This window comes from Drosophila navojoa, chromosome 3, assembly GCF_054131105.1.
Source record: "Drosophila navojoa isolate 15081-1374.11 chromosome 3, UAZ_NAV_1.0, whole genome shotgun sequence".
Lineage (NCBI taxonomy): Eukaryota > Metazoa > Arthropoda > Insecta > Diptera > Drosophilidae > Drosophila > Drosophila navojoa.
In genome coordinates this window covers 21,288,039-21,311,869 of record NC_142891.1, presented here as the reverse complement: position 1 = coordinate 21,311,869, position 23,831 = coordinate 21,288,039, and the positions used below count along the sequence as shown (strand labels likewise).

The window sequence follows — 23,831 nt, the reverse complement described above, 5'->3', positions numbered from 1 at the left end:
TGCTGCGCCGATAACTAAAACAAAACTGATTTATGCCTGTCACAAGGCGGCACAGTGCAGGCCATGACAGCGCCAACTGCTGCTATCGCTGCTGCTGGTGCTGCTGGTGCTGCTACTGTTGCTGTTGCTGCTGCTGTTGCTGCTGCTGGTGTGGAGCGCTCCCCAATCCCGTTGCCAGTGGACGACAATTAGTTCTACATGTCGTCACACGTCGTAAGCCACAGGAAGCCACAAGAGAAGCAGCAGAAGCAGCAACACGAGCAGCAACTGCAACAACAACAGCAGCTTCTGCTATAAGAACAACTGCAGCAGCAGCAGCAACAACAGCGAATTCAATAACAACAACAATCTCAACAGCAACAGCAACAGTAATCGTCAGCTTTTAAAGGAAGGGGGACTCACAGCGGGGGACTTGTCGCGCTTTGTCTGCACTTTCATCTCATTCTCTGTTCACTTGCGCACTTTGCTTTTGAAGCTCTCTATCTGCTCTTCATACTTATATTTATACTCGTCTTATTGCACCTCCGCCAGTTGCCTTTCCCTCCTCTCTCTCTCTCTCTCTCTCTCTCTCATTCTCTTGCTCTCTCTTTCTTTCTGTTGCGGTTGTGTAATGCGACAACAAAAAGCGATCAGATGTCCTTCTACGGATGTGCGCTTTACTCATTCTTAATGATCTTCACTTCAGTTGCGAACATCAGCAACAACAACTACAACAACAACAGCAACAACTACAACAACTTTGCCAAGTTGAAGCTATCAGAGCTGACAGCGAGAGTGAAAAGTTGTTGGATTGTGATATCTGAAGAAGCTGTCATAAATATGCTCAAATTTCCATATATCAAAAGTCAACAGGAAAGGAATTTTTTTTGGGTATTTTCTTTCTGTTTATTATACTTTACCTGCACAATTTTAATAAGATTTTGATTGAAGCCAAAGGGCTTGAATTCCATTAAAGGGCATATTTTATGCCAAAAGCTGAAGGCCGTTTAATCAGCTTAAAATAATTAGAGCTTATTGTAGTTAATATTTTTTTAATAAAGTATTATTATTATTATTTTTTTAAAATATTTTTTTCTAATATAAGCAATTTATTTTTGTTTATAAAAATATTAGTTTTATTATTTTTTTTTTTTTAATTTATTTTTAATATTCTTAATAAGTGTCTTTCAAATTTTGTATATTAAAAAAATTGAATTTATTTCTATCTATTATTTTAATTTGTAATAATTATAATTATTCATTCATGGTATCAATATATATTTATTTATATTCTAGAAACTTCTCTCTAAGCAATCTTTAGCATTTGGCATCACTATTGCTCTAACTGCAAACCGCTGTGTGCGGTGCTTACTAATCAAGCATCAAGCCATCGCCCATTGCCCATTGCCCATTGCCCATTGCCCATTGCCAATTGCTCGTCCTTGTCATAATAGTGCCTCGTATGGAGTGCATCTAGCATGCTCTCTGATGATAAACTACATTAATGCCCCTTAAGTATGCCCATGTATGCTAGGCCGGGCAATACGTGACAAGGGCTGCTGCCGACTAGTGCCAGTCCGGCAGCAACAGCAGCAGCAACAACCGCAGCAGCAGCAGCAGCTGTTGCTTGTCCAATGTAATTGTAGTTGCTCACACTGTCATTTACCACTCAAAGCTGACTTTTTGTTGCAGCTAAATGATCAGCAGCCAGAACTACTGCAGCAGCAACTGGCTAAAAACTTGTGCTGCTGGTTGCTGGTTGCAGGTTGTTGGTTTGCTAGTTGCTGCCAGCATGTTGCTGCTGTGCGGCTGTCTTTTTGCATTGCTTTGGTTTCTGTGCCAGCAGATTCTAAAGGTCATTGCTAATAGCTGAGGCTGTCTGGACACGGCGACACTTCCGTTTCCACTTTGCGGTAACAGCCCTAAAGATCGGCTCAAAAAGCTGCCGCTGCCTCTGGTGTTGCTGCTGCTGCTGCTGGCAGCAACATGCCCTGAAACACGATAGCAACAGGATGATGAGTTGCACGTCAACGGAAGTCAAACACTTTATGCAGACATTTTTTGTATAATTATATAGATCTGCCTGTCTGTATATGTATATATGTTTATGTATGTATGTTTATTTAAAATCTTTAGGCCAAGTCTCGAGCGGGTTGTGCTGCCGGCCTACGCAACTGGGTGCAACTGTCGAAGAGATTGTTGCCAAATATCAAGCGACAGGTTCTTGTTTTGCGGTCACACCCAGTTCTGGTCACACTGTATTTGCAGCCGCACTTAGCTCAGTGGCTGTTGTTGTTGTTGCTGTTGCTTGGCTCTTAGATCTGAATGCGGTCTATGCTCTGGCCAGGGACACGCTTGGCTGCAGCTGCTCAAAGAGCTGCCTAGAGAAGCTAGCCGAGTGCGTCCAAAGATATGGAAATCCGCCCGGCTGTCTGGCCGCTGAGTGACACGTGTTGCTTAGAGTTCAACAGAGTTCACTCTATTAATCGATAGACAATGTATATGCTTTACTGCAGCACTGTTAAAAATAGTTATGGCAAAAATAGTTTGTGATATTCTAAAGTATTTTAAGATACTTTACTTTTACTTTTATTTATTTAGTTTTTTTTTTTTAACAACAACTGTAGTGCATTATTTCTAGCTTAAAGGGTAAATTGTATTTTAAGTTTTTAAAATATAATTTTAAATAATTTTTCAATGCTAAAAGTATTCATAGTACTAGAAAATAAAAAAGTAATAATAAAATTATTTTTAAATGTTTGGAAAAAGCTAAATGAAGGTTTTCTTATTTATAATTTACATTTAAATATTTGTTTGCAGTATATTTAATTATTGTATGCATCTACTTTAAATAAATAAAACGTTTTTTATTAACTTTTTAACTTAATTTAAATATGGTAAAATAATTTAAAATAGGTAATTTTATTTTTTATTTTATTTATTTATTTATTTTTTTTTTTTTTTTTGAAGAATGTATGTTATTAATTGTTAAATATTATTGTTGTCCTTTCTAGATAAATCTATGGCTGAATATAACAACATTTTATATTAAAATTATCTGTAGACATATTTTGTACAGTGTAATAGTTAGTAGTACATAACAACTAGTAGCTTAGACTAGCCCTTGTTGCCGTCCAGTTAAATGCAAGTACTTTTTTTTTTTTTTGTATTTCGCAAAGGGCCGCGACTGCGACTGCGTCTGCGCACGAACAACGCATTTTTGTGCTTGTCATGCCGGTAATGACTGCAACAACGACAACAACTACAACACCAATAACAACAACAACTGCGAAACATAACATGCTACAAGTTTGGAGCTAGGCTAACTGCCCCAACTGAGCCATGAAAGCCAACCGTGCGCGTCCATTACCAAGTTCTACTTGCCCGCTAACAGCGCCAACTGCAACGATGACGGCTTCGGCGACGGCTACTGCGACGCCGACTGCGACTGGCGCAGCGACGTTGACGTCTTTAAGTTTTTGTTATGCTTTTCAAATTCTTTCGTGGCATTAAATGTAATGAAAAGCGGGCTAAAAAATGCTCGATAAGTAAAAAAAAATATATATATACATGCACGTGATAATTATAATGGCTGCAAGACATGAAAGCGCCACAGAATGTGCGTGTGTGTGCGTGTGCATGCGTATGTGTGTGTGTAGCTAATTTGATATCCAAGCTATATGAGGCTGGTGGGAGTTTATCTCTAAATTAGTTGTTTGATAATTTGTCTCATTAAAAAGTGCTTTACAACTTATGGAAAATGAGAGAAAATGAAAAAAGGGTATTGAATTGGGAAAACACCAGCGAATGGGAAAACTTGTTAGATTTCGGGTAAAGCTGAACTGTAACTATGAATTATGCTTATTATGAATTTTCGGATGAAAATGAAAACGGTGTGATCTTCATCTTAATCAGACGAGCAGCTAAATTTGAAGCAGCTAATTGTGGAGCCAGATATGAGGTATGAGAACTCTAGTTGGGAGTGTTTGACTATTAGATACCTTAAAGTTCGGCTTATGAGCCTTTCGATTAACTCGAAGACACTGAAATGGGATATAAGCAGCCTTTTATAATTTTCCACTGTTTCTAGGGATTGAAGCTCAGAGCTATGAGCTATATTGAAGCTTAATGAGAAATTTAAGGCTACAAGATCTAAAATAACTAATGAGTTTTTTTTTTTTTTTGCAACCGTATTGAAAGGGAAGTCTCACTGTCCAATTCCGTTCTCTCTTTTCATACTACGCATATCGTGTAGACGTGTGGGCGCCTTCTGCTAACGCAACCCCTTTCATTTCCACTTTCTAACCGAAAATTGCTAAATAACATTGAAACTGAGCTATTCTCAACTAGCTATAGGTAGACTGTAGACTCGTGCAACTCGTTTGCCAGCGACAACAACAACAACAACAACAGCAACTCGCATCACTTTCTAACATGATTAGATGGCAGGTTGCTGTTTTTTCCTCCTCTTTTCCAGCCATACACAGAGTAATGAGCACTTTTTTCATCTCAAGTTGATAATTACGATGAAATAGCAGAAAAAAAAATATAACAAAAACAACAAGACGGAACGCAACTCATTTGTATAGCTCGAGGGGTAAGAGAGAATCCCAAGCATAGATGATTTGGACATTTAAAGGGCGCGTAGGGCCAGCTTAGGTAAAATATTTGTTTATACATCAAAATACCAGTAGCCGATTTCAATTATAGCTATATAAATTTATATGTATGTAACCAGCCCAGGTAAAGCCTCCCAAAAAGCAGAATGAAAACGAGTTGAGACAGTGGAAGAACTGAGGTGATGAATTCTGACAGCGAAGCGTGGGAAACTGCGGCAAGAGGATCTTATGTAACCCATTGAAAATTGTTGTCTCTGACACTTATTAAATACAATGAGCTGTTGTAATTTTTAAGCAGATTTCTGGCAAGGTCTTATTTGCAAATCAATCAAAGTGTTTAAGAAAATGAAAGAGATGATAGGGGAGAAGAAGAAGCACAGGTAGCATTCCGAAAGCAAAGAACATGTCAATTAGAAATGCAAATGTGCAGAGTTGAAATGTTATTCCAAAGGCCAGCAAAGCAGAAAGAATAATACGAATAAGTGGGCCTGGCTTAATATTAAAGTTATTGTATTCAGATGACAGTTAAGCTGCGCTATGATGAACTGAATAGGGGAGAGCACTCAACACTCAAAGGTTGTTAGGAAAAGAAAGGTGAAAAGTTAATACCGAAGTACGCTTATATAAAGTATATATAATATAGTATGAATTTGTCTATATATATATATATACATATATTTTTTTAAATTTTCTCTACGTACTGAAATATAGCTGATAATGGAAAATTGTGAAAATTGAGGTGAGAATTATGGTTAGGGGCAGGGTGTATTTATACACCCCGAGCCTATAAGCAAGAGTCGATGATCGCTGTTTTAAAATATTTCTAAAATGTATTTACTTATTTATAGATTATTTAAACGCCCACAACAGCCCAATAGTAATGTTGCGTTTTGCTTACATTTTTTCATAAAGCATTATCCGATCTATAGAGTAAACATTTATATAAATAGACAACAGAATATTTTTAAACTGCGCCTTAAAGACAATAACCATAAATTATAATCAATTATTGAGATTCTTTTAATTGAAGAACCCACACAAACCCTTTTCAATAATCCACTTTAGGCCCACATCATGGCAAACTCTTATCCGATATTTCACTTGCTTGCACGCTCCTCTCAATCCACTTTGCATAGTCTCATGAATGCTAAACCAAATAACCCCAGGGCATACACTTGTCCGCCATAAATCAAAATCAATTTAATCCCTCTGTAAATTTTCCAACAATTTAATTTTGGCAAAGTCTGCAGCGCATCAGCAACCCCTCGGCAAAGATGACAATTTGATAAGCCGCAACAGACGAGCACTTCAGAGATAGAGAAAAAGAGAGAAAAAGAGGGGAAAGAGATGTACGAAAAAAATCAATTGGAAGCCCGCAGACTTTCACACAGAGCTCGACATAAATCAATGGAACTTAAGTCGAGCTCATTGAAATGAAAATTCAAAAAGCCGCTCCCACGCTCTCAGGCAGTCAGGCCGTCAGGCAGGAACCGCAAGGCCAAGCTAACGGTGCCCCAGGGAACAGGAAGCGACGGTCAGTTAATAAAGTAAAAAAACAACCCAGCTATAATATGAAAAGGATACAAATATGGTATATGGGTAGATGTTGTCTGTCACGTGTGCTTTTAATTGATTTCTGGCAGGCGATTTGCATGGGAAATAAAAGCAACTGGGAAACTTAGAATTGAGATTGTCTATCGATAAGCTTATACCCTGTAGTTTTCTTTATTGAAGATGGAAATGATGTAAATGTATAAAATGTACGACCAAAGTATTTATTGAAATTGTACTACGAATTGGTAAATTTATTTGTGATAAATTAACTATAATTCAATTCAATTTTATTGTTATATTCAAGTTTTGTAATCCGCAATTCTATGCCTATAGACAACGAATAGAATTTGAATATATTTGATATACATATAAGGCTGTCATAATACTTATGTATGGTCCATGTATGACTTTGCTAATCAATAAATATCGATTATTTAATTTATTAAATAATTCAATTTTTGATATTTTAGAACATAAATTAACAATTGAGTAGTGCTTTGATCAGGCAGAGTAAAAAAGCTCTATCGAGTTTTAAAAACTGTAAGGGAAAATAATCGATATTTATCGATTTCACTTTAGCATTTGCTAGATACTTTATATTAATATCAGCAGTTGTTCAAAATTCATTAAAATATATTTGAGTCCCTCAAAGTCGCTTCTCGATACACCTTATATCTAAGCTCACCTGCAGGGTATACGAGTCCTGGCCGCACACCCTGTTTAGTTTTCCACGGTAAAAGGGCTTGTTCGTGTTGGGTAATTAACTAACGCACCCAACAAATATTGTGTTAATATCCATAAATTCAGAGCAAAATGCAAACCTTAACCCTTTTGTCGCCTTGCTGGCTACGCAGTCTGTCTGTGTCTCAGCGAACTAGTTTGTCTGTCTGCCAGTCGCTTTGTCCGTTTAGCTCGTATGCAATTTGCATAGAATATTTCTCAAAAAACTAGAACCCGCCCCATTGTCTGTGACATTCCTGTGACGCACTCGAGCGGAACTCGGCCCCAGGTCCATGCCCAAGCCCAAGCCGAAGCTAAAGCCCGAGACGCGCTCTCAATGTAAATAAATATATGTATTTATTTTTATTTGTATTTTATTTTCTTCTTTTTGCTTCTTGTTTTTATTTGTATTTTTATTTAGCTGCACGCGTTAATTTATGCCAGAGAACTGTGGAGCGTCTGTGGCTCGCTTCGGTTAGCCGTTAAACCACATCCGAAAATTATACAATAAAATGTTAAATAAACTTGTTGTTACTTTGTTGTTGTTGCTGCCGTAGCTGCTGTAAATTTATACAAACAGCTGCGCCAACCGCAACTGCAGCGCCAGCGTCGAGGCCTCAATTCTCAGCACTTTGCCTTCTGTAGGGTATAAACTACTTTAACTACTTGTCAAACTGACTGTCAATACCCAAGACGACGAACTCAATGTGCGACTGTCAATGTGTCCCAAAACGGAAGCAGTTAAGCTTTGAATAATTTATGAAAATCACTTTTATTGTTCCTCTTCGTCTGACTGCCAAATGTGCATATCAATTTTATTCTTGTGCATTGCTGAAAGGCTTCAAATTGCCCAGAACTTGATTTTCACACTCTCCTTGCGTGGCTTCTTTTAATTTGCTGTATTTTATGGCTTATGAGTTGGTAGGTTTTTAAATTTATGAATATTATAGGGTAGTTCAACTTGCTGCGTTTTCAATTTTCAATTTATGGGAGCTTTATAGAATTTACAGTAAATACAGTTGACTTTTATATGGGCCTTTTTTTATAGCATTTAAATATTACATATAGTTGGAATTTTTTAATAAATGGATAATAACATAATTTTAATTTTAAGAGGTTTTCGGTATTATAATTTAAGATATTTATTTTATTGGTGGCAGCGAAAAATATTTATTAAAATATTAGTTTTGTATTGATAAGGTAAATGCCATATACATATACTGAACAAAAAATTATATAAAATACAAAATACTGTCTTTTATATACATAAAACGAAAAATGTTCGTTAAAAATTTTAAAATAAAATAAATTAAATGAAAATAAATTTTAAATTTTAAATGTAGTAATAATAATAATATAAGTGGGTAAATAGTAAAATATTTGTTTTCAATAAACTCTAAAAATATTATAATAGTAATATATAGTTTTCATTTGTCAATGAAAGGCTTCTTAGGATGTAGCGAAATAAAATAATTTTTAGAATCTTAAATAAATAACATAAATATTATAATTAATTACCCAGTCTCTAATAGTTTTTTTTTTTGGTTCCTAATGCCATGAAAATATTTTACAAAATATTTCTGGAATGTCTACAATGTACGAGTATGTTAGTATGGGTTTATTACCACTAACAATTTTGTACATAAAGTAGTGCCCATAATTGAGTTATCTCTTAAGCTATAAACATTTGATAGTGCATATTTGTATGTCAAACGAACCGCAATTCAAGCCATCCATAGTCATAATGGGAAACCCAAACATATAGTTACCTACATACATACATATACACACATCTATCAGATATCGAATAGTGTTTAATATGCCAATGACAACGTTTTAGATTCCCAACCGCACAAATATCCACTTGACGACTCGGCTCAGTTTGTTGTTGTTGTTGTTGTTGCTTGGGCTCCAAATATGGCCAGACATTCTGGCCAGTGGCCAGTTGGTTACCGTGCGTATTGTGGCCACTTCCTAATTTGGTTCCGCTATTTATTCTCGCATGTTTTTTTTTTTTTTCGTTTTTATATTTATTATTTAATTTACTAAGGCGAGTCTTGAATGCCAAGCATTATACTCGAAATGTTTTGTATGCCAAATGCAAATGCCGGTGGAAGTTGGCGCGCACACACTTGGCCAAAACTAAGTGTTAACGAAAATTAAACAGACAGCAGAATAATGATGTTGAAAAAGAAAATGAAAATTGACACGCATAGCCATAAAGGAAGTTCAAGCTGTCTGCCCCTTTTGGCAGCAGCCGCTGGGCAGGGCTTCCTTATGGCCAAAGACTTGGAATCGGCCTCAGCGTGACCTTCAAGCCAAATCTCTGAGCTTTGTTTGATTTTAGTTTTGGTTAAGTGCTTTCTATTTCAAGCTGGGAACAGGAATGGACTGAAGTTTATGTAAAGCTTTTGGCGTCTAAATTAAAGCGGACTTAGCTGCTATAAATTCTCCGTCAAATTGTGGAGCTGCTCGCATACCGGAGTCTCTGCCAACTTCCGGGCTGTTTGGGAAAGAATGCGAGTGCCATAGAATTTAGTTACGCATAGCTCAACGCCTGTGAGAATGGGTCATGGCTAGCAGTTCTTATCTCTTCTTCTTGCTATTCGCATACCAGAGCAACTGAGTTAGTGCATTGAAGTGGGTTAGTTGTGGGCGCCCAAGACTCCGGGTGCAGCTTCTCACTAAGCACTGTGTGTTAGGGAACTGGGAATGTGAAGTTTTTGCGGCGAAAATGTAGGCTAGAAATTCCAAAATGTTGCGAAAGAATCTAAGATTCTTTAATGTACTATGCATTAAAATACTTTGACATCTGAAAAAAAATAGAGACGCAAAATAATAATTTCACTTTACCCGAAATGAATCTGTCAAATGACAATCCAGATATATATTATAATTATAATAAATAATATTTTGGTTAGGTGTAGTTATTCTTTGAAAAAGAATTTAAGAATTTAATACATATGTATCCCATTAAAACGACTCTCAAGGAACAGTTGTTCTAATCGGAAGACACAATAACTGTATAAATATATATCTAACATATTTCAGAATCAATTTTACTACATATACGTATTAGCTATAAAGACAAAGAGAAGCACACATCTATACCTAACTATATAGTTGTACATATATTGTTGTCAGTTTATAGACCATTTAATGCTAGCTGGGAGAAGTGACCATAAATGTCACAATTGATTGTTAACAGCTACACAGACATAACGACAATTTTATCTGTGTGTGTGTGCAGGCAATGAACTCTATGACTGCATTTAATAGGCAGCACAAACAAAAGACTTAGGCAACGAACTTGGCGGAACGCATGCCAAAAACTGGTTTTGGCCCAAAGCCAAAGGCAAACGCACATTTGCTTATTTCACGCGCACAGCGGCCAGTGCAACGGTAGATTCAGCCAGCTACCAGCCAGTGTACGAGGTGTAGCACGACTCCCACTAGCAACAATGCTGATTGCCGCTGTGTTTGGCTGCCTTTTGCTGCCAGTTCTCCAATCTGGCTTAAGTACGCACTGCTCCTTTTCTGCTCATCTTTTTTTTGGTCTTATTTTTCCCATGACCGAACAAAGTTGTTCGCCGAATGAGTCATGGATGTGTAGTGCCGGCACAGAATCTTCTTCATCGATCGTCGGACAGTCGCAAGTATTTCACAAGTTTGCGTCAGGCTTGCGTTCAGGTCTCAGCTCCTTTTGGCCCTTGCACTCAGTCTCAGTCTCAGTTTCAGTTTCAGTCGTATTCTATTTGTTAACTTGTTGCCGCGTGGGAATGATGATGCCTGGGACGTTGGCTCTTGGGACGTGCCTCCAAACGGAGATTAGTTTGAAAAGTATTTCACAACACTTCAAGTGCAAATTACTTTGGTATCTTAGCCTCTGGCCATGTCACAAGCGACGCTTGCTCAATGTAAATTGCGAGCGCGGCGCCATTTACGGATCTAAACTTAGAACCGGACCACGGCGAACGGGTTTTCACGATTACAGAATTAAAATATGTTTTTAATTGTGTTCGTTCTTTATCAAAGTGGAGGGGCTGGAATTAATTATTTATGCACAATGCAGGCAGACAATGGGCGGCTACTCAGAATCCGTGGCATAATCCATGTCAGAAACGAAAGACTTAAGGCACAAACTTGGCATAATTCACTTCAAAGTAGAAAAAAAGCGTTTACAGTTCAGTTGGCACCCCTTAGCAGTGGCAATTGCAGTGGCAGTAGGCGATGCTGCTGGCCGACTGTAACGCGTGCCAGCGTCACCTACAAGAGGTAGCCGGGCGGGCAGTTGGGCAGTTGGGCTGCTGAGCAGCTGGGCAGCTGCAGGCGTTGCGAAGCGTCATACACGAGTTAACAGCCATCACATCCACATCCACAACCCCAACCCCATCCAAGCAGCCAACCAACCAACCAAAAAACCCGCATATATTAAGCAAGCCAAAGCAATAAGGCACATTTAGAACATGCACTACATACACTGAACGAAATTTATGAACATAAAAGGTATTTCAGTGAGACGCAGCAATAAAATATTTTGAAAATTAATTCTCGAAGTTTAAGCTAAGCCTTTCAGTTTCATAAACTATATTTGAATTTGTGGACTATAAAACAATTTAAAGATAAACATTGTAGTACGGATTTCATATATGATGGTATTTTCTACATACATACATATGTAGTTCATGGATTGGTCATACATTTGTGACACATAAAGAATCCATAGTTAGTTCAATGAATATATCAAATGTGTACGATCTGCCTCAAACAATAATTAAGTTAACTCTTTATTTTCTCTGAAATTTCTTCCAGTGTATTTCATAGAAGCGGCCCTGAACAAGTCCGCTGCACTTTTGGGCTTGTTATTATTAGCAGCTCATGTCGACCATGACATTTGTTTAAAACGAAAATAAATGGTATTGCGCGAACCAGACCTAAACTAAAACTCGATGCAGACCCAGACCTATGCCCATACCCATGCCCATGCCAATGCCCAGGCCTATGGCCATGCCCATATCCAAGAGGCGAACGCAGCGTAGCTTGAAATGCTTCTTTACCTGCACCGTGCACAACAAATTTTCGACTAGCCCAAAATTGTGAAAGCAGCTAAAAACAAATTGCCAAATGCCCAATCAAGCGATGGTCAAGTCATCTGTGTAGTAGAGCCAGAGGGAGGGCGGCGGCAGTTCCACATCGCAGTCCTCATCATCTGTCAGGCCATTCTCGTCCAAGGTGCCATTCAAATTCAAGAGGCCGCAGCGCTTGGCCTGAGTGGCAGTAGAAATGAGTTGAGCCCATCAATGCGATCTCCCTGCAGACTTACGCTGTTTGAGAACTTGCGCCATTCGTAGGAGCCAGCATGATGATTGTAGCGGGACTTGTACTTCTGCTGAATGTCGTAGATGCTGTCCTCATCACAGACGGTCATGTGCTGCACATGGCCAGTCAGCGCGTTGATCACGCGTATGCGGCGCGGCCGTCGCGTGATGCGACCTATGTGATAGAACGGATCCTGGCTCCACATGGCGTGCTTGGTTTTAGCGTACTCGCTGATCGCCACCTCCAGAATGGGCGGAAAGAGCACTCGGGGTCGGCCCGAGCAGGGCGAGATCTCGGTGCGGGGTTCACCGTTCTCGTGAAACAGATGCGTCAGATCCTTGCCAGCATGGGCCACCAGATAGTCCAGGGTCTGGAAGAGAGCATAGCTAATAGCTGATAATATAGATATATAAGAGTGGTGAAAATTACGCGATTCCAATGATCGCAGCGATCCTTGAGCATGGGCGTCAGATTGAAGACATTCTTGTGTATAACAACCCAACAGTCGAATTTCTTGTTATGTATAACAATCTCATCCATGAGATAATAGCGCATTGTTCGTACGGGTTCAGCCATTTTCAGTGTTTCGATAATTAAGTATATAATGGAATATATAATTTACGAATTAAATTTTTGAATATGATTTGTATATTTATTGACAACGTTAGAAAATGTAGCTTATCATAATAGAGAGACAGAATGGAGAGTTGGTAAAAAATATGTTGGTAAATAAATATAAGTGGCTTTAAAAATTAGGATAGATAAGATAATTGTTTACAATACATTATATTATCATTTTGTTTACTGTAAACTTAAATAAACTATTGTAACATTATAGAAAGAAATTCTTATTATTTAATATAATTAATTAAAAATTATATTAGATAATTCAATAAAAGTTCGTATTTTATATTACACTTAAAAACACATTTTAATTACGAATTTAATGAAACAAAATGATAAAAGTAAATGAAACAAAAAGTTAATACAAAAAAAAAAAAAAAAAAAGAATTTAAAATGAAATTATTTTCTATTCTTTTCTCATCAGCTTCGTAACTCGAACTGAAACGCGACCAATCATATTTCAAGAATCTTTACCCAAAAAATTTAATGAAATAAGAGTCTCAACCACAATCTATGGTTCTATGTAATGGGTACTTATATTGTTATTAAGTAAATGTTTGGTTATAAGTGCATTTGAAGCTTGTAAGAGATCTTATCCGTGGCCAGACCAATTAATCTCGGAAGTCAGCTGCAACGAGGCGTCTTCTAATTTCATTAGGAAAGACTTCGGCAGCTGAATTTCCATTCATTTCTTTGCTGCTGCTGCATAATTAGCTGGCAATTGTCAAGTCATCAGCGCCTCGCACAGCCATCAATTCGTGGTTATAAATAGAGAAATAGATTAATGATTGTTCCAACTGAAATGTGGTCGAGTTTGAGCCCCAAACCAAAGACAGTTTTATTGATGAGGCTGTTCAGCGTATGCGCGTTCCATGATATATGATATGTTTCCGAGGCGATCCGTTTAAGCTTTGGGCTACGAGCTTCTGGAGTGTGCCGTAAACGTGGGAACATTAGAACAAATATGTGCGCTTCGTCTGGTATTTTCAGCATATTTCAGCTATGACAGATGGCCTACAGCATCCGTAATGCCCTTTAACTTCTCTCGCATATGTTGGCAAATTTCAGATTTGCAGCAAAGTTAAATTTGAATTGATAAAATAACATTTGGCTTAGGATCGGCACAACCCTTATGACGTTCCTCAACCGCAACCGAAAACGCCTCACTAATATTCGGATAGCTGTTTTTCCAGTTTTCCAACAGTTGGTCCTGTTATTGGAGGCTATCAAAACATAGGGCCACACGCCTCGGTATGCCTGACGAGGTATCGCTCTATACAGATCTGACATGAGCTGATGTTCCAATGAATTATGCCACACTCAGCAATTGCTGATGCAATCACCCTGATCCAGCCTCAGCGGGGGTGAGCGGTGCTCTTTTATCTGTTTACCCAAGCCATGTGACTGCGTCAGCTGTTGGTAAAAAAAAAAGAAACGTGATCACAATTTGTGGGGTGCTAAGCATTATGTAGACACACTCTGAACCCTGTGGTTATGTCTAATTGTTTTTACGCATCTAACGTTATTTGAGTATGTCATATAAGAGCCATCTAAATAAATATGATATATGGTTGGAGTACATCACATATATGTAAGTGATATAAAGTTACCTATCATAAAAGGCAGTTTGAAGATCATTTGATGGGCTCCCTTATGTGAGCTTTTTAATGAACATTAATTGAGGATTGTTTGCAATTCGAGAAGGAGAAATAAAATATATATCTTAATTATGAGGAACCGTTGATAAGTATAAAATAATTATATTACATATATCTATTTATAGAAATCGTCTTTGAAGGAGTTTTTCTTATTATATCGTAAGCAACTATCTAGAATCGTCTAGGGCTTTTTATCTACAAAGTTTGTCATCTGACCGCCCACTCTGGCCTTCTTTATAATAATCTAGCCTACGTCTATTGACACTTTATTCAATTGCAATTCAACAATTTCATTGTGAATAAATCAGTGAGAAATCAACGACGTAAGCAACTTTGGCTGCCAGTTAAACTTGTCTAAGTTAAGCCATGATTTGATATATCTATTTATATACATATACTATATATATACTGTATATACACATATACAACTTTATCCATTTTTTTATGCAACTGGCGCCGCACTTTGTGTCAAGGCTATGAAAATGGAGACAACATCTCAAATGCCTCCAACTAGTTTTTATTTTATTTATTTGATATCTTGTTTTAGCCTACGCGCGTTTCTCTTTATGGCGATTGCAATTTTAATTATTCCAGAGAGAAAAAAAAAATGCCAACCTAAATTAAATAATGAATTCAAAATGCAGTCAGCTGCGGGCTTGGAATACCCATTGAGAGTGGGCATATTGTTTTAATGTTCAGACTAAACAAAGTGTTTTAAAAATAAATTTTAAAAATAAAAAAATATATTTAAATATATTTTTGTATTGCTGGTAATCTCTCATAATTGCCATAAATGCCTTCTTAATAAAATAATATTGTTAATCAGTTAGTTTGGCTTAAAACTAAGAGCTAGACTATGATCCATCTCATTTAGCTCACATTAATTGCAAATATTTTGTATTAGGTGTACCTATCTGTACTATATACTATATGGTATATATATTATAAATTCTTTTCTTTTTGGCTTTGCTCAAATAATTGCCAGGGTTCTATATTCTTTGCAAACACATGAATTAGATTCAGGGTATTTTTTTAGCAGCGTACACCCGACTAGAGCACTCATATTTGTGTGTGTGTGTTTTTTTTTACTCGGTAGTGCATTCAAATCGAATTGTGAATAATGTGTTTTCCTTTTTTTCTGCTTTTATTTTTTGTAATTTGAAGTTTTTGTGCAGCGCGGGGGCAATTATTGCCGCTGCTTGTGGATGCTGTTGCTGCTGCAGTAGTTGCTGCTGGCACTCAAGTGCACATTTCCTGCCATTTACAAGAGAACGCACACACACACACATACAATGGAGTATTTGCTGCTAGTTTTTATTTATGTTCAAAACGCACTTAATGGGTTTTTCAGCCCATTGTTCGATCTGTAACGGCAGGGGGAGCCCTGGTACTCCGTCAACGGCACAGACCCATAGCCCGGATCCCGAATTATGACCCCGTCGCGGTTCCTTCTGCAAGTGGCTGCGTCTGCGCGTGACGCACGTGGTGCCGCAGCGGAGGGGTTGCTGTTAGAGTTAGGCGCAAGGGTAGCTGCTGCTAACTGGGGTTGATTATGCGGCCAAGTGACCCGCAGCATTTGTGCTGTCGCTTGTGCCTGCCACACGCAGTCAACGCCTTGACCCAAGTGCTGCCAGCTGCAGCTGCAGCAACTGCTTGTCCAAAGATCAACACACACACGCACACATACACATACACACTTGGCGTGTCAAATGGCCAACCAGCTGTTGGCATCGCCTCAGCGTAAATCAAAACACACAAATTATGCTTCATCGGAAAAACTCAAAGGTTTCCATTTCTATTAGTTTTTCTCGACACGAACATATGCGCAGCTTCACAGTTCAACTGCGAACAATTAGCGCACTCACACCCTCGTTCGGCTGCCCGATGTTGGCTTAGCCTTCAAATTGTCCACAAGTGTCAGCATTTTCACCCACAGTCCACTATATGCAAATGAAGCTCATTCCAAGTCCGAAGCATTCCACATTTTCCAACTGCAGCTGTCCCTGCATTGTTAATACTCATTGTCGAGGGGTGAACTATTGTAATACGCTGAGTGGCCACAAAGTGGCTGAGAAGGGCTATTAAAGAGTTGCAACAATAAATTGTAAAGATCTAATTTACATTGCGCTCAATTTATTTAAAATTTGTCTGCAGACTGCAAAAACTGTAGAAAATATTAGAATATATATAAAGATAATTTTGTTAGAATATTAAAATATATAAAAGAGTAATTTGTTGAAGCAACTTCGTTAAAGCAACAAATTACTCTTATATACATATACAGATATCTGTATGCATAAAGGTAAATAAATATACATACATGTACATATAATATTTTTGTCGAAAAATTATACATATATATGCATTATATAATTTTATATATCATTTCAATTTGTAAGCATCAGAAATTCCTGTTTAAAATTTATTTTCTAATCAAATAAAAGAATCTTCAAATGCCATTAAATACATTTTAAAAATGGTCCATCTAGTAATGACTTTCATGAACTTATTTTATTTAATTTAATTTAAATTTTTAGTTGAGTTAAAAAAAAAATTAATTTCATATCATGAAAAAAACTGCATAATGGAATTAAAATACTACATACCCGAATACTAATATAATGTATAATTTGTAATGTAAGTGTAATTTATATTTAAATTGGAATATATGCATATACATATTTTTTTTTTATGTATAAAGAATATTAATAATAATTTAAATTTAAAATATATTAATTCTTTTATACTCATTCTTAAAAAAAAAAAATCATTTGTGTTAGCTGGCTTTAAGTATTACAAAAAATATACAACTGACTCGGGTGAACTGCTTCATCTGCCTCAATTATTCCATTTGGGGGTATCAGCTCGTCGTGCAAGCCCTACACTTCCTTTTTGCAGCTTTATGAATTGCGTGATTATACGACTTTTGCTTCTCGGTGGCCATTTGTATCCTGCTGTTGCCGCTGCTGTGGTTTTTGCGGTCGACACGGATGTGGATGTGGAAATTGTTGGCTTTTTGGCAAGGATGTGAACATACAACGGCGCATAATTGCCAACTGATGTTTGATGAATGCAGCGACAGCTGTTGCTGCTGTTAGGACTGCTGATGTTGCTGCTGCTGCTGCTGTTGCAATCAGACAGCCCGACTCGAAGGCCAATATTAAAATCCACTTAGGAAGCGACGCGTGGCGCTGGTAGACAAACCAATTAAAGTAAACACAAAGTATCTGTAAATCCTTTTAGCGAGGCTCGCGCTCTGCTGCAACATATTATGTTCACCCCCGACACATTATCCTTCTGCCAAGCCTTTCGCCCAGCCCTTTGTTATTTGCTCTCTCGCTCTCTCTTTGTCTCTCTTTCTGTTTGTCATTGTTTCGAGTGTTGCCATGGCAAAGCCCGAAATCCCAGAGGCTCGTTGTCCGCGCATGCGCAACGGCAGCTGCTTGGCAAACAAACTGACCCCGATCCCGATCCCTATGTCGTCTCCTACTCTGAGCTCGACTCTAGGGCGCTGACTTGTGTAATCCTGCGGAAGTTGATTTTATCACGTGTGTCCATTAGTTTACATTTTTGGTTTCCTTAGCATTTGCATTTGCTTCTCGCGGCTGGCGGCTGGCGGCCACAACAAAACGCTTTAAAGGCTCGAAATGTCAACGAAACTGAGTTCAAAGTTCAGACCAAAACATAAATTTGAAACAAGGAAATTGATTTTTAGAGTATTAGAAAAAGGTCTTTGAATTCGAGGAAGGTCTGGGAACGAAATGAAGAAAGTTTCTTATGATCAGAGTCAATTTGAATTTTATAAATTGACTTCTTTTTAGCTCTGAATCATTCTGTATTGATTCCTTATGGAGCACAATAAGTAAAAGTCGAAGAACTCTTGACTTGTTCGAAATATATTGCTAAAAAACTAAAGAGATCTTGTGGATCTCAAGAAATAGAATATAAAGAAGAGCCAATATATAAGCTTATCAGCTTATCATGCTTAAACAAGCCTATCAAATCATATCTCATAACTAAACTAGTCTTATATTCCTTCCTCATTCACAGTTCCACTTTATATTTAAATATGTAATATCAGCCTTACATGAACTCCACCGCAAAACTCCTTAATTCAATATATTTACACAACTCAAGAGAGAGGGAGAGAGTATAAAGAAAGAGACGAAGCAACAGCAGTAAACAATTTACTAAAGTAAACCAAGCGAATTGACACTTGTTTTAAGGCACAAAACTTCAATAAATATCAATAAAAAGGAAGATATTCAAGCAGCTAATTGAGGCAACAACTACATCAAAAGCAACAAAGCCGACAAGATGCAGACAGTAAGCGCGAAGAGATGCGTGAGAGACAAGAGTTGTTTAAGTCGAAGTTTATTTCGCAGTCAGAGTTAAGCCAATAAGCAAATACAGCCAAAGTTAAAGGCTTGAAGGGGACTTAACTGTAATAATATTAACTAAAAGAGCGCGAAAGCTTAATTAAATTGCCAAAACAAAAATTAATGAAGCTAAGACAACGTGTCTTGTTGCTGTTGTTGGGAATGCGAATGCGCTTAAATAATATTAAAATATGCGAAGCTATTTTGCTGACATCGATGTGAAAAAAGTGTAAAACAAGAAAGTGCCGTTGGTAAGGGCAAGTCGAAGCTAAATTACTCTAGAACAACATTAGAGAATACCCATAAAAAGGAAATTTCCTTACGGTAAATTACATATATACATATATGCATATTGCATTTAATTAGAATATTAAGAAAGTATAAAGAAGAATTGTATATATACATATGCAAATTATCCATATATCATGATATAAATAAAACTCAATTCTGATATATATTTATGTCTCTCTTTCGCCCTCATCCATATTTTATTTTGTCTGTCCTCTTCTGCGTCTCTCCGTTCATCTCTCCATCTGTCTGCTCGTCTCTCCATATGTCCTTCGGTTCATCCAAATCAAAATTCTGCATGACCATAATACAAATTGAATCGAAAATAAATTCTGCTGCAAGACCATTGTGAATGCCTTAGTCTAGATACCCTGTGTAAGTGTATCCAAAGGAATGTGCTTAATGACAATGTCTACAGCAACAGCCAGAACAACAACATGAAGAAGAAGAGCAACGACAATGCCAGCTATTAAGTGCAATGAGTGGCAGGCAGGAAGTTTTTGGGGAGCTGCACGAGCAGCGACCTTGCAATGTCGCAATGCGCCATGCACAATGGCCCAATGATGATGGGGCCAATGATAATGACGACATTGGCTGTGGCCAATGATAATGCTCAGTTGCTGTTGCTGTTGTTATGCTAGTCGGCTGCTTGTTAAACTTTGTCTGGGCTAGCTGTAGACTAACTGTTAACTGTGGGCCATGCGACGCCCACAACTGGCAACATTCCAGCACGCCAGGGAAAAAGGTGAATTAACTAATCTAACTGCATGTTGCATGCCACATTGCGGCAGCCATTAAATTATGGCTAATAATAATGCAATTTGCAGCAGTTCTTTCTTTCGTTCTTCTTCTTTTTCTTCATATTAGACACCTTCAGCTGACATTTGCATTGGCAGAGCGAGGCGAGTGCAACAATTGCTGCCACTTGTGGCAAGGTGTTGGCCAAGCTAATTGCCTGACCGGTGAGCCCAGAGAAAGGGCTGCACTATATAGGAAGAAGACGTGTATTTGAAGTGTTTACTGCAGCGATTTGTATGTAAATAAAATAGAACTATAATTTATAAAAGAACTATAATATGAAAAATTTATGTAGGAATTGAACTATGCAAAACAATTTAGATACAAAGTAAATGGAAATTCTTTATATTTATTTTATAATAATATATTTATAAACATGTTTTACTGTGCCTTTGTATTTTATTTTCTTTTATTTTCATATTAAAGTATTCATCTTTTCAGATGCCACAGTTGAAAGACAACTTCTCTTTAGTTACAGTTTGACAGTCACCAACTCTAGCAATCTTTTTTGTTTGCCACTCTCCGAGCATTGCGCATTCGCTTCAGAGTTTCTACTTAGATTTTTATGTATTTACTCAGCTGACTAATCAAGCGCACAAAGTTTGTGAATCATTGAGCACACATATTGCATATATGTATACAAATAAACAAATGCGGACATTAGTAAGCATTTTAAGCGGCATGTTTTCGCAATCAGCGCCCACTGCCCCGCCTGCTACCAACAACAATATGTCTCTTTTTTTTTTGTAGACATTTGGTCGCCTCTGCGAAAAACAGAAAACAACAAAAATAATACGAATCTAAAAATAATACGAATTTTTATTTGCAGCACATCTCGCGTTGAGCCAAATTGCCGATTGCAACATTTGTTTGAAATGCCAAAGCGAATGCTATGGCATGCCCCGCGCGCTTTGCCCGTCCCTGGCCAAAGAGTGTTCGAGCAGACTAAACAAAGATTGTTAGCCAAAATTTTTTGCTTTTTATTGTGCTGCAAGGCACGCGCCAAACTCAGAGTTCGCCGAAGCTGGAGCTCGTATGTGATTTGGAAACTGCATCTGCTTTTGATTCGCATAATCATGACCATAATCGCTTGTGCCCTTATGGACCAGCTGCCAGACGTGCCAAAAATAAGTTCGTCTTTATTGATTTATGCTTGGGGGCGAACTGCTGACACTGACATTTATATGACTCTTAATGTCTCTCAATTGCCAGCTGGAGTCAAATTATTTTGTACCCTGTAAATGGGTATGAAATGCCGATGAAATATATATAGCAAATTGAGCGAGAAAAAGTAATCTGTAAAATAATATTTGTGCAAACCAAAAAAAGCCTTTTCTATTTTCAAAATAAAATAAGTATAAGGGCTCATATATACAAAAATTAAATTAAACAAAAACATTATTACATTTGCGTATAAATTAAATTTTTGAATAAATTTCATTTAATTTATTTTATTTTAATTTTTAATTTATTTTCATTTTTATTTCATTACGCAAGTTTTTTGTTTTGAAACAGTAATTTCTTATTATTTTTTAATCTTTTTATTTGTAAGAAATATATTTCCCACTATTTGCATTAATTTTATTATTCCTATATGTGGGCATCTTCAACTCTCAACCATATAAAGGGTATCTAGTAGTTATCATCTCTCACTGGACGTTCTTCTCACTCACACACGCTCATAGAACACTCATCAAAATCGCTTGCGTCAATCATTGATCCATTCATGTGTCATCTATTGGCATCCACTCCACTCCACTGCCTCACTCTACCCACTTCCCCTGCCACTCCTCCAGCCCTAGCTGTAGGGCCTTAGCCCACATTCCATTATCAGCTCTAAACGTAGCCATTAAGTGCTCCTCTTCATTTGAATCGTTTTTTTTTTTCTTTATGTTGATGTCTGAATGTCCATTTCTGAATGAATTTTTAATCAATAGATTTTTTTATGCGCTACCAAAATTGGCAACGCCGAGGCTTAGCGGCTAATAAAAAATGACAATTTAATGCTTATGCTCTAAGCCGATGCTAAACAATGCATTCAAAATTGAATATGAACAGTGGTCAGGTGGGTTTTTCCCCAGCTGGGTAGCTGGCTGCCTGGCTGAGTGACATCACTGTGGAAAACGTGAGGGAAAATCGCCAAATAAAATCTGCTCGCCGAAATGGATCGACGTCAGCGCTGACGTCGCAGCATCTCATCGATAAATCACACACACACGCGAACATACACATATGAACGTGTGTTGGCACACATGAAAAGCGAATTTTCTCCCTGAGCGAAAAAAAATATATATCGTCGGAAAATTCATTGGTTGAGTTTGAGTGTGTGTGTGTGAGCGAGTGTGTATGTGTGTATGTCTATTTTGTTGGGTTTTCTTGGTCAACTTTTCCAACTGGCGTTTGCTGTGCGCCTGCTACAAATATCGGAAAATTCCTTTGAGGATTTTGGCACAAAGGCGAAACGCCGCTGCGGCAACCTTTGATGATTTTCCACGCAGCGCACGCTCTCGCTTGCTCTCGCCTCGGTTCCCTATCTCGCCATCTCCCTCAATCCGCTGGCTGTATCTGTTGAACATTCATTTTCCAGACGAGACATTTGCAACCCCCTCTTCGCGCTGCCGGCCACCCCTCAGACACATGAAAAAATGTTTTATGGCCAAACATTCACTCGTAGCAGCAGCTGCTGCCCCTTCGACTGAGTTTATCTGCCTCAAGTGTTGCCGGCTGCTGCTGCTGCTTCCTCTTCTTCTTTCACATACTTATTTCATTTGACTTTTTGGAGGAAAAGCATTTTCCTCAACTGCGTGTGTGTGCTCAGTTTCTCAATGCTTTCGCGCGCGCGTGTGTGTGTGTATGTGAGAGACTGTGTGTCAGTGTGCGTGTATTTGAGTGCTCCTAAACGGTTCTCAACTTCTGCGGTAGCTGCTGCTGCCTCGCCTCGACTTCTGCTGCTGCTGCTTTCTGTTGGCATCGATTTCTGTTCGCCTGTTACATAATTCGCGTAATTTATTCAATTTTCTGAATTAATTTTTTACGAACCGCGAGTTTTTGGCTTTGCATATGAATTATTTGACTTTTATTAGGTCAACACCTTGACATCAAAATATTTACTTGAATATCTAAAAATAATTTTCATGCATTTGTTTTGCCAACACTAATTAAATCGATATCTGCTCTAAATATAGTAATTTATTTAATTTAATCAATTCATTGCTTGGACGATCTAATTGCACTCACATTCAATTGTCGCATTTTGTGACAATTGTATTTTAAAAACATTTGCTTATGTACTTTTACGAGTTGCACGAACTGACGCCAGCTGTTGGCAACAGACAGCAACTAGTTGCAGGTGGCGCCATCTACTGTTTGATAGTGCCAGTTGAACTTGCTTAGCTAAGATAACAACCATCAAAGAATTAGCGTATGGCTTATAGGAAACTTTTATAGCTGATTTAAATATTCCATTTATTGATTTCAAAATGAGTTGATACAATATTTATATAAGCAATATTTATATCTATATAGTAAACACTCTTTATTATTTATTTCTGCAATACATAAAATCTTAGCTCACATCTCTTATAGCTATAAATTGATGTAGCTTGTTTGCGTCACCAAGCTGTAAACAGTCAAACGTAAGACAAAACCACTTTGTGGCGCCATCTGTATGTGAGAATGTTCAGAGTTAACATACTGTGTGCCTTGGATCAGATCCTAAGTACAGTGGACAAAATTTATTATAATAATAGGAAATATATAAAAATATATATACAAACTGTAAATGCTGAAACACAGAATAATAAAGAACAATTCATTTAATTGCAATTACATAACTTTATATAAAAAACATTTTTACAAAAATATGTGACAAATTAAATTTCCATAGTAATGTC

General features: G+C 37.6%; 1 protein-coding gene across 1 annotated transcript; it reads right to left on the bottom strand.

Annotated features, from left to right (window-relative positions):
• Nucleotides 1-11,641: 11,641 nt before the first annotated feature.
• LOC115562699 (cytochrome b5 domain-containing protein 1) lies at nt 11,642-12,876 on the bottom strand. The gene is made up of 3 exons (XM_030384662.2): nt 12,621-12,876; nt 12,196-12,561; nt 11,642-12,139 (listed from the first exon to the last, which is right to left on the bottom strand). The coding sequence occupies exons 1-3, from the start codon at nt 12,765-12,767 to the stop codon at nt 12,005-12,007; spliced, it is 648 nt and encodes a 215-aa protein (XP_030240522.1). The 5' UTR covers nt 12,768-12,876; the 3' UTR covers nt 11,642-12,004.
• Between the last annotated feature and the right edge of the window lie 10,955 nt (nt 12,877-23,831).